General features: G+C 52.0%; 1 protein-coding gene across 2 annotated transcripts in view; it reads left to right on the forward strand.

The window, feature by feature from the left end:
- efr3bb (EFR3 homolog Bb) overlaps positions 1-12138 on the forward strand; it is a 76674-nt gene that overhangs the window by 47616 nt on the left and 16920 nt on the right. For both annotated transcript variants that reach the window (XM_084149339.1, XM_084149340.1), the window contains exon 8: positions 7173-7307. In XM_084149339.1, coding sequence (XP_084005465.1) covers positions 7173-7307 — 135 coding nt within the window. The remainder of the gene's footprint in view (positions 1-7172; positions 7308-12138) is intronic.

Below are 12138 nucleotides of genomic sequence, written 5' to 3' on the forward strand. Positions count from 1 at the left end.
TTACTAGAGGAATGTGACGTTTCAAATAAAATAAGTCTGCTAATATGGACTATTGCTAACAGGACAATTGTTAGTTACAACATTCAATGTAGCTAGTAGTAGTGGTTTTAAGGGAAATATGAAAAAGTTACCGGTGCACATTTATGTTATACATTTATCGTTCAATTTATTGGTATCGTGAAAATTCAGTCAGTTTATCGTGATATTGTCACGGTTCAGACAGACGACCAGAGGACCACAATTGCGTCACACCAGAAAGTTTATTAAACTTAAGGGAAAAGGGAAGTAGGGAGTGAATGAAGGCTCCAGGGGTAACAGGGATCCCGTCCAATGCGCTGGGTCTGTGCCCCCCCCAGTGGCAGCGATGCGTCCTATGAAGCCGGTGGTGGGTGGTCCAGAAGTCCTGGGGGGGGGGAGACACAGACACAACAGGGCGGAATGAAACCAGGCAGCAGTACAGTTCAAGGGAAATCCAAAATACGTAGTAGCAAGGCAGAAGGCTGGTCAGAGTTACCGGGATTGAAGAGTAGTCAGGAGTCGTAATGGCAGAAGCAGGTCTGGATCTCCTGAGGCAGAAGAGTATCCAAAAAACAGGCAGGTCCGGGGTCACAAAACCAGGGTGAGCCAGAAGCGCGAGCAAACAGGTTCCGGGTGTGAGCTTTGCAGACGATCTGACACCGGAGAGCTGAAAGACAGGGCCTTAAATACTGGGAGAGGTAGTGGGTAATGCAGCGCAGCTGGCAGAGTAATTAGAGCAGAGCAGAGCAGGGACAGGTGGAGCTAGTTAGGCTGAGTAGAGAGAGTGGTGAGCAGAGTGGAAGAAAATTAAGGTGGTAACCCGGTGGAGTGAGAGGCCCATGACAGAACCCCCCCCCCAAGGGACGGCCCCAGAAGTCCCAAGAGCAACACCACGCCGGGCGGGAGGAGGGGAGCCGGAGGAGGGCTAGAACTCCTCCGAACGGTCCGAGTGAACGTCCTCATCCTCGGAGGAAGCCGGAGGGCCGTGGTCGGGAGATGGGACAGGTCCCGAGACAGGATCAGGCACAGGACAGGAAGCCGAGCGGGCCGGACGGTTAGGGACCCCTCTGGGGCGGCCCCTACGGATTGCAGGTTGATCAGGATGCCGTTGGTGGAAAGCGGTGATGAGAGTCCTATCCACAATCCGACTAGCTGGCACCCAGGTCCTCTCCTCAGGTCCATAGCCCTCCCAGTCAATGAGGTACTGGAGACCCCTACCCCTCCGTCTGGACCGAAGCAGGCGGCGGACGGTGTAAACCAGACCACCATCGACGAGCCGTGGAGGAGGAGGACCAGGCGCAGCAGGGACCAACGGACTCTCATGGATGGGCTTAATCTTAGACACATGGAAAGTGGGGTGCACCCTCAGGGAATTAGGCAGTTGGAGCCGGACAGCAGTTGGGCTAATCACTCTTATGATAGGGAATGGGCCAATGAACCGAGGTGCCAGCTTCTGCGACTCCACCCTGAGTGGCAGGTTCTTCGATGACAACCACACCCTTTGACCAACATGGTAGGTGGGAGCAGGAATTCTCCGACGGTTGGCCCCGGTAGTGTAGCTGGCAACGGACCTGAGGAGTGTGGCTCGGGCTTGTGACCAGGTGCGGCGACATCGACGGGCAAAAGCAAGTGCAGATGGGCAAGTAACCTCCTCTTCCTGGCTGGCAAATAGAGGAGGCTGGTATCCATAAACACATTGGAAAGGGGACATACCGATGGCAGAGCAGGTCAGAGAATTGTGTGCGTACTCCACCCATGTCAATTGCTGCGACCAGGAGTGGGGGTTGCGTGAAGTCATGCATCGCAGTGCCTTCTCGAGCTCCTGATTAGCCCGCTCTGACTGCCCATTGGATTGGGGATGGAATCCGGAAGTCAGACTGACTGTGGCTCCCAGCAGGTGACAGAACTCCTTCCAAAAAGCGGAGGAGAATTGTGGACCACGGTCAGAAACTACATCCTTTGGCAGTCCGTGGATCCGGAAGACGTGTTCCAGGACCACCTGGGCGGTCTCCTTGGCGGTTGGGAGCTTGGGGAGGGGAATGAAGTGTGCCATCTTGCTGAAACGGTCAACGATGGTGAGAATGACGGTCATGCCACTTGAAGGGGGCAGCCCCGTGACAAAGTCAAGGGCGATGTGAGACCAGGGACGTCTGGGCACAGGCAGGGGCTGCAGCAATCCGGCTGGGGGCTGGCAGGACGACTTGTGTTGGTTGCAGATGGGGCAGGCTTGGACGAATTCCCGTACATCCTTCCTCAGAGAGGGCCACCAGAACCTCTGGGCGAGCAGGTTGTAAGTGCGGGTGGAGCCAGGGTGACAAGCTAGGCGGGAGTCATGTCCCCACTGAACGACCTGGGACCTCAGGTCTTCGGGGACAAAAAGGCGGTCAGCTGGGCAAGTGCTGGGACCTGGCTGGTTACGGAGAGCCTCCAGCACCTGTTCCTCAACAGCCCAGGTCAGAGCTGCAACGATGCAGGGACTTGGCAGAATCGACACAGGGTCCTTGGAGGGGGTGTCATCCTTCTGGAATTGACGGGAGAGGGCGTCTGGCTTGGTGTTGCGTGATCCAGGCCGGTATGACAGAGTGAAATTAAACCTGGTGAAGAACAGGGCCCAGCGGGACTGCCTGGAGTTCAACCGTTTGGCCGTGCGGATGTACTCCAAGTTCTTATGATCGGTCCAAACGAGAAATGGAATGGTGGACCCCTCCAGCCAGTGACGCCACTCCTCCAAGGCAAGCTTCACAGCCAGCAGCTCACGGTTCCCTATGTCGTAATTGCACTCAGAGGGGGACAACCGACGTGAGAAAAAGGCACAGGGATGGAGCTTCCTATCCTCCGCAGCCCACTGAGAAATCACAGCACCAACTCCCACATCCGAGGCGTCCACCTCCACAATGAATTGCCGGTCCACATCAGGCATCTGGAGGATGGGAGCGGAGGTGAACCTCACCTTGAGGGTACTGAAGGCTTTGTCGGCTGCTGGGGTCCAGGTGAAGGGTTGCTTGGTGCTGGTTAGAGCAGTGAGAGGGGCAGCAACGGTACTGTAGTTCCGGATAAACTTCCTATAGAAGTTAGCAAACCCCAGAAACTGTTGCAGCTTCTTTCTGTTCTCCGGAACAGGCCATGAAGTGACTGCTGATACTTTGGCAGGATCCATTTGGATACTTCCCTCTGCCACTATGTACCCCAGGAAGGCCACTGTCTTGACGTGAAACTCACATTTCTCTGCCTTGGCGTAGAGGGAATTCTCCAGAAGACGATGAAGGACTTGCTGGACATGGCGGGTGTGTTCAGACAGGTTTCTGGAGTAGATTAAGATGTCATCCAGGTAAACGAAGACAAACTTGTTTAACATGTCCCGCAGTACATCATTCACTAGAGCCTGGAACACAGCAGGAGCATTGGTGAGGCCAAAAGGCATAACCAGATACTCGTAGTGGCCTGTTGGTGTATTGAATGCGGTTTTCCATTCATCTCCCTCCCGGATCCGCACTAGGTGGTAAGCGTTTCTGAGATCCAACTTGGTAAAAACAGTGGCTCCCTGGAGCAACTCAAAAGCAGAGGTGAGCAGAGGCAGAGGGTAACGGTTTTTCACTGTGATGTCGTTGAGTCCCCTGTAGTCGATGCAGGGGCGAAGAGATCCGTCCTTCTTCCCCACAAAGAAGAAGCCAGCACCAGCAGGAGATGAAGATGAACGGATTAATCCTGCGGACAGAGAGCCATTGATGTAGTCCTCCATGGACTTTCTTTCAGGAGCAGACAACGAATAAAGACGACCCTTTGGAGGAGCTGTTCCAGGGAGGAGGTCGATGGCACAGTCGTACGGACGGTGAGGGGGCAGAGATGTGGCTCTTGCTTTGTTAAACACCTCTCTGAGACCATGGTAGCATTCTGGGACATTGGAGAGGTCAGGAGCGGAGTTAGTAGGTACTGGCCGAGGGGGTAGTGCGGCAGCAAGCAGGCAGGTTCGGTGGCAGTCCTCTCCCCACTCCCTGATCACCCCGGTCACCCAGTCGAGCTGAGGGTTGTGCCGGCGGAGCCATGGGTAACCCAGGATGAGGGGTTGGCCTGGAGAGGGGAGCAGGTGAAACTGGATAGTTTCTTGATGGTTTCCGGACAGACCCATCGAGACCGGGGCCGTGACATGAGTGACCGATCCGAGTAAGTGTCCGTCCAGTGCCCGGGCAGGAATAGGAGGTGTCAAACGGAGGTTCTCCAGTCCCAGTTGGCGTGCCAGCTTGATGTCCATTATGTTGGCTTCGGCGCCAGAATCCACCAGAGCAGCCAGGGTGTGAGTTGAGTCAGAGAGGCGGAGGTGAACTTGCAGCAGGGGTTTGCGGTCGGAGGACTGGATGGTCATTGAACTCAACCGGACTCCCCCTATGCCCGGTGAGCTTCGGCCCTTTAAAGGGCAGGTTACCACACGATGTCCCTCACCTCCACAATAGAGGCAGAGGTTTGAGGTGAAGCGGCGCTGGCGCTCTGCAGGAGTGAGGGAGGCTCGCCCAATCTCCATAGGCTCAGACTGATCAAGCTGACCTGGGTGAGTGGCAGTAGATGACAGGAACCCAGTCGGATCTCTCCGAATGCCGGTAGTAGGTGGACCTTGGCGCCCCCTCTCACGACGACGGGTCTGTATCCTTCTGTCGATCCTGACAGTCAGTGCGATGGCTTCATCAAGAGTGGAAGGCAGTTCATGGGAGACCAACTCGTCCTTGATATAGTCAGCCAAACTATGGAAGAACGCGTCCACCAACGATGGTGTGTTCCAAGAACTTCGTCTAGCCAGGGTTCGGAAGTCGATGGAATGGTCTGCGACTGTACGTCTGCCTTGTCGAATACTGAACAGTTCACGAGACGCCTCTGCGGTGGGTGAATCCAGGTCAAACACCTTCAGCATCTCCTCAGCAAACAGGTCGAAGGTTGCACATGCGGGGGTTTGACGTTCGAACTCTGCTGTTCCCCAGAGTCGAGCTCGGCCCGTCAGGTGAGTGATGGCATACCCAACTTTAGCCCCCTCCGTGGCGAAGGTCCTTGGCTGCAAGGAGAACTGAAGTCGGCAGCTAGTCAGGAATGGCCGGACCTGGGTTGAATCGCCGTTGAACCGCTCGGGGTTTCCAATCTTGGGTTCCGGAGCAGCGGCTGCAATGACCGGGGCAGGTAACTCGGGGGCTGGGCTGGTGGGCAGACTGGCTGGGGGAAGGTTGGTGAGGAGTTGAATGATCATGGCGAGTTGTTGTTGCTGCTGCTGGAACTGCTGCTCATGCTCATCGGTTTCCATGTCGGGGAAAGTGTGCGCTGAGTCCATAATGGTCAGATCGTACTGTCACGGTTCAGACAGACGACCAGAGGACCACAATTGCGTCACACCAGAAAGTTTATTAAACTTAAGGGAAAAGGGAAGTAGGGAGTGAATGAAGGCTCCAGGGGTAACAGGGATCCCGTCCAATGCGCTGGGTCTGTGCCCCCCCCAGTGGCAGCGATGCGTCCTATGAAGCCGGTGGTGGGTGGTCCAGAAGTCCTGGGGGGGGGGAGACACAGACACAACAGGGCGGAATGAAACCAGGCAGCAGTACAGTTCAAGGGAAATCCAAAATACGTAGTAGCAAGGCAGAAGGCTGGTCAGAGTTACCGGGATTGAAGAGTAGTCAGGAGTCGTAATGGCAGAAGCAGGTCTGGATCTCCTGAGGCAGAAGAGTATCCAAAAAACAGGCAGGTCCGGGGTCACAAAACCAGGGTGAGCCAGAAGCGCGAGCAAACAGGTTCCGGGTGTGAGCTTTGCAGACGATCTGACACCGGAGAGCTGAAAGACAGGGCCTTAAATACTGGGAGAGGTAGTGGGTAATGCAGCGCAGCTGGCAGAGTAATTAGAGCAGAGCAGAGCAGGGACAGGTGGAGCTAGTTAGGCTGAGTAGAGAGAGTGGTGAGCAGAGTGGAAGAAAATTAAGGTGGTAACCCGGTGGAGTGAGAGGCCCATGACAGATATCTATTTTTGTCCTTATCGGCCAACTCTAGTATGGCTGCAGGGGCTAGCAGACTAGCTAATTAACTTATAAACTGTGGTTATGTCTTACTCTGATCATTTATTGTAAAGGCAGAAAATAGGTCTCCCACAAAAAAGAGATTGTCCTCTCAGGGGACTTGCAGGGTAAAAAAATACAGGGGAATGTGAGGACATAATTAGAGACATTTATCTTGTCACTCAGTGATTGTTTTTAACCTTTACTTGTTGTTAAGGAAATGCTAGGCTTATTGAAAGGTCACTGATACTAATCTGCTGTGTACCTTCTCTTGGTGTATCCATTGGTTCATTAATGGTGAGAATATATAGAATTTTCTTCTCATTACCTACAATTGAATTGATGAAAATGCTGCTAACCATGTGTTGTGGCAGAATTTGTTTTGATTCATTACCAAGTGTATGTTTGATATCTAATATTTTCTGGGGGGTTTAATGTAAGAGCATTGCTGCTAATGAGGGAGTTATGTAAGGGACCCATACAGAGACAGGAAGTCCCATGACCTCTTCTTCAGTGGTGCTGGTGGCGGGAGGGGGGCGAGAAGAAAGGCGTCTGTGGTTAATAAATTATCTTATTGGAGGACCACCTGATGCCAGGTGTGGTAGAGAGTAGAATAGAACAGAGCAGAGTGGCGCTAAGCTGAGGAGAATGCTTTACTATGTATAAGACTAAGGAAAGCCTGGGCCCGAGAGAGAGAGGAGGGAGAAGAGGACTTCAATGCAAATTATACAAATGTATAGTATGCACAGTTGCACACACATACACACAAGCACATTAGCACTTTATGCTCACACACACTCTCACTCTCTTTCACATTCACGTGTACACACACACACACATATACACAGTCACCACTTCAAGTGTAGTCACCACAAACACTCTATCCTCATTACAAGCAAGCAACAGAGAGGGAAAAGTACCTCAGGCAGATATACGCCAGCAATTGATTTTTATGTGTGTGTCGAAAGCGTGTGAAAGTGTTTTCGTTGACTCAAATATATTTCTGCTCCTCTCTTACTCCTTCTCTACCTGTCTCCTTCCTTCGTCCTACCTTCTTCACCCTCTGTGTCTCTCTCTCTCTCAATCGCCCTTCGTCCTTTCACCCTCCCTTCCTCTCTCTCTCTGTCTTTCCAGCCGCTCCCCCTCTCCCCTGCAGGCGTCGGAGAAAGAGAAGGAGAGTCCGGCGGAGCTGACGGAGCGCTGTTTCAGAGAGCTGCTGGGACGGGCCGCCTACGGCAACATCAAGAACGCTGTCACACCAGTACTCATGTGAGACCTGCTCCCCCTGTGTTTTAGTGGACTAGTGCTGTGTTTTAGTGGACTAGTGCTGTGGACTAGTGCTGTGCATTAGTGGACTAGTGCTGTGTATTAGTGGACTAGTGCTGTGCATTAGTGGACTAGTGCTGTGTATTAGTGGACTAGTGCTGTGGACTAGTGCTGTGTATTAGTGGACTAGTGCTGTGTATTAGTGGACTAGTGCTGTGTATTAGTGGACTAGTGCTGTGTATTAGTGGACTAGTGCTGTGTATTAGTGGACTAGTGCTGTGTATTAGTGGACTAGTGCTGTGTATTAGTGGACTAGTGCTGTGGACTAGTGCTGTGTATTAGTGGACTAGTGCTGTGTATTAGTGGACTAGTGCTGTGGACTAGTGGACTAGTGCTGTGTATTAGTGGACTAGTGCTGTGTATTAATGGCCTAGTGCTGTGGACTAGTGGACAAGTGCTGTGTTTTAGTGGACTAGTGCTGTGGACTAGTGGACAAGTGCTGTGTTTTAGTGGACTAGTGCTGTGGACAAGTGCTGTGTTTTACATTTACATTTACGTCATTTAGCAAACGCTCTTATCCAGAGCGACTTACAAATTGGTGCATTCACCTTATAGCCAGTGGGATAACCACTTTACAATATTTTTTTGTTGTTGTTTGTTTTTTATTTTATTTATTTTTTAAGGGGGTGGGGTGGGGTAAGGGGGGGTAGAAGGATTACTTTATCCTATCCCAGGTATTCCTTAAAGAGGTGGGGTTTCAAGTGTCTCCGGAAGGTGGTGAGTGACTCCGCTGTCCTGGCGTCGTGAGGGAGCTTGTTCCACCATTGGGGTACCAGAGCAGCGAACAGTTTTGACTGGGCTGAGCGGGAACTGTGCTTCCGCAGAGGTAGGGGGGCCAGCAGGCCAGAGGTGGATGAACGCAATGCCCTCGTTTGGGTGTAGGGACTGATCAGAGCCTGAAGGTACGGAGGTGCCGTTCCCCTCACAGCTCCGTAGGCAAGCACCATGGTCTTGTAGCAGATGCGAGCTTCAACTGGAAGCCAGTGGAGTATGCGGAGGAGCGGGGTGACGTGAGAGAACTTGGGAAGGTTGAACACCAGACGGGCTGCGGCATTCTGGATGAGTTGTAGGGGTTTAATGGCACAGGCAGGGAGCCCAGCCAACAGCGAGTTGCAGTAATCCAGACGGGAGATGACAAGTGCCTGGATTAGGACCTGTGCCGCTTCCTGTGTAAGGCAGGGTCGTACTCTCCGAATGTTGTAGAGCATGAACCTACAGGATCGGGTCACCGCCTTGATGTTAGCGGAGAACGACAGGGTGTTGTCTAGGGTCACACCAAGGCTCTTCGCACTCTGGGAGGAGGACACAACAGAGTTGTCAACCGTGATGGCGAGATCATGGAACGGGCAGTCCTTCCCCGGGAGGAAGAGCAGCTCCGTCTTGCCGAGGTTCAGCTTGAGGTGGTGATCCGTCATCCACACTGATATGTCTGCCAGACATGCAGAGATGCGATTCGCCACCTGGTTATCAGAAGGGGGAAAGGAGAAGATTAGTTGTGTGTCGTCTGCGTAGCAATGATAGGAGAGGCCATGTGAGGATATGACAGAGCCAAGTGACTTGGTGTATAGTGAGAATAGGAGAGGGCCTAGAACTGAGCCCTGGGGGACACCAGTAGTGAGAGCACGTGGTGCGGAGACAGATTCTCGCCACGCCACTTGGTAGGAGCGACCGGTCAGGTAGGACGCAATCCAAGAGTGAGCCGCGCCGGAGATGCCCAACTCGGAGAGGGTGGAGAGGAGGATCTGATGGTTCACAGTATCAAAGGCAGCAGACAGGTCTAGAAGGACAAGAGCAGAGGAGAGAGAGTTAGCTTTAGCAGTGCGGAGAGCCTCCGTGACACAGAGAAGAGCAGTCTCAGTTGAATGACCAGTCTTGAAACCTGACTGGTTTGGTTCAAGAAGGTAATTCTGAGAGAGATAGCAAGAAAGTTGGCTAAAGACGGCACGCTCAAGAGTTTTGGAGAGAAAAGAAAGAAGGGATACTGGTCTGTAGTTGTTGACATCAGAGGGATCGAGTGTTGTTTTTTTTCGCTCACTTGAAGACGGAAGGGACATAGCCAGCGGTCAAGGATGAGTTGATGAGCGAGGTGAGGTAAGGGAGAAGGTCACCGGAGATGGTCTGGAGAAGAGAGGAGGAGATAGGGTCAAGCGGGCAGGTTGTTGGGTGGCCGGCCGTCACAGGTCGCAAGATTTCATCTGGAGAGAGAGGGGAGAAAGAAGTCAAAGCATAGGGTAGGGCAGTGTGAGCAGGACCAGCAGTGTCATTTGACTTAACAAACGAGGATCGGATGTCGTCAACCTTCTTTTCAAAATGGTTGACGAAGTCATCCACAGAGAGGGAGGAGGGGGGGAGGGGGAGGAGGATTCAGCAGGGAGGAGAAGGTGGCAAAGAGCTTCCTAGGGTTAGAGGCAGATGCTTGGAATTTAGAGTGGTAGAAAGTGGCTTTAGTAGCAGAAACAGATGAAGAAAATGTAGAGAGGAGGGAGTGAAAAGATGCTAGGTCCGCAGGGAGTCTAGTTTTCCTCCATTTCCGCTCGGCTGCCTGGAGCCCTGTTTTGTGAGCTTGCAATGAGTCGTCAAGCCACGGAGCAGGAGGGGAGGACCGAGCCGGCCGGGAGGATAGGGGACATAGAGAGTCAAAGGATGCAGAAAGGGAGGAGAGGAGGGTTGAGGAGGCAGAATCAGGAGATTGGAGGGAGAAGGATTGAGCAGAGGGAAGAGATGATAGGATGGAAGAGGAGAGAGTAGCGGGAGAGAGAGAGCGAAGGTTGTGACGGCGCATTACCATCGGAGTAGGGCCAGAGTGAGTAGTGTTGGAGGAGAGCGAGAGAGAAAAGGATACAAAGTAGTGGTCGGAGACATGGAGGGGAGTTGCAGTGAGATTAGTAGAAGAACAGCATCTAGTAAAGATGAGGTCAAGCGTATTGCCTGCCTTGTGAGTAGGGGGGGACGGTGAGAGGGTGAGGTCAAAAGAGGAGAGGATTGGAAAGGAGGAGGCAGAGAGAAATGAGTCAAAGGTAGACGTAGGGAGGTTGAAGTCACCCAGAACTGTCAGGGGTGAGCCATCCTCAGGAAAGGAACTTATCAAGGCGTCAAGCTCATTGATGAACTCTCCAAGGGAACCTGGAGGGCGATAAATGACAAGGATGTTAAGCTTGAATGGGCTAGTGACTGTGACAGCATGGAATTCAAATGAGGAGATAGACAGATGGGTCAGGGGAAAAAGAGAGAATGTCCACTTGGGAGAGATGAGGATTCCTGTGCCACCACCCCGCTGACCAGATGCTCTCGGGGTATGCGAGAACACATGGTCAGACGAGGAGAGAGCAGTAGGAATAGCAGTGTTTTCAGTGGTAATCCATGTTTCCGTCAGCGCCAAGAAGTCGAGGGACTGGAGGGTAGCATAGGCTGAGATGAACTCTGCCTTGTTGGCCGCAGAACGGCAGTTCCAGAGGCTGCCGGAGACCTGGAACTCCACGTGGGTGGTGCGTGCAGGGACCACCAGGTTAGAGAGGCAGCAGCCATGCGGTGTGAGGCGTTTGTATAGCCTGTGCGGAGAGGAGAGAACAGGGATAGACAGAGGCATAGTTGACAGGCTACAGAAAATGGCTACAATAATGCAAAGGAGATCGGAATGAAATGAACTAAACATCTGGGAAAGAGGGGGGCCTCCCTCACTTACATTTCACTGAAACACCCAAATATAACTCTCCCAACTTCCACCTCAGAAACTATAATTGTTGTAAACTACAGCGGTTCAATGTTTTCTAGGAATAGACTAACTTAGTTTATTCAGCTAGCTAACTTGGTACAGTATTCTTCCGTGAAAACCGTCCAGGGCACCTAGTCATATGACGCCACAGCCAACTAGCATGCCGGACTCCAACAACACAGTTTAGCACCAATACTCGGCCACAACAAACCACCAGTGTGTCAACACGCCAAGCAGATAATTCGTGTCCGTGTCTAACGTTGTGGGTTAGTCCCGACAGCTTGAGCGAGTCCGTCGTTAGTGGACTAGTGCTTTGTTTTAGTGGACTAGTGCAGGGTATTGCTGTCACATTGTGACTAAGATCCAGCCTGGGTCTGTGGGGAATGTTCTGTCATCAGCCAGTTCTCTCACTTTTTGTCTGTCTCTCTCTCTTTCTGTCTGTCTTTCTCCTGTCTGTAACTTTCATGGTTACTCTTTCTGTCTCTCTCTCTCTGTCTGTCTGTCTTTCTCCTGTCTGTAACTTTCATGGTTACTCTTTCTGTATCTCTCTCTCTTTCTGTCTGTCTTTCTCCTGTCTGTAACTTTCATGGTTACTCTTTCTCTCTCTCTCTCTCTCTCTCTCTCTCTCTCTCTCTCTCTCTCTCTCTCTCTCTCTCTCTCTCTCTCTCTCTCTCTCTCTCTCTCTCTCTCTCTCTCTCTCTCTCTCTCTCTCTCTCTCTCTCTCTCTCTCTCTCTCTCTCTCTCTCTCTCTCTCTCTCTCTCTCTCTCTCTCTCTCTCTCTCTCTGTCTCTGTCTGTCTGTCTTTCTCCTGTCTGTAACTTTCATGGTTACTCTTTCTGTATCTCTCTCTCTGTCTGTCTGTCTTTCTCCTGTCTGTAACTTTCATGGTTACTCTTTCTGTATCTCTCTCTCTCTCTGTCTGTCTGTCTTTCTCCTGTCTGTAACTTTCATGGTTACTCTTTCTGTCTCCTTTTTCTGTCTGTCTGTAACTTTCATGGTTACTCTTTCTGTCTCCTCTCTCCTCCAATCTCTCTTGCTCCTTTTGTTTTTCTCTTGATTTGA

Source organism: Coregonus lavaretus (genome assembly GCF_964263955.1).
Source record: "Coregonus lavaretus genome assembly, chromosome: 31".
Lineage (NCBI taxonomy): Eukaryota > Metazoa > Chordata > Actinopteri > Salmoniformes > Salmonidae > Coregonus > Coregonus lavaretus.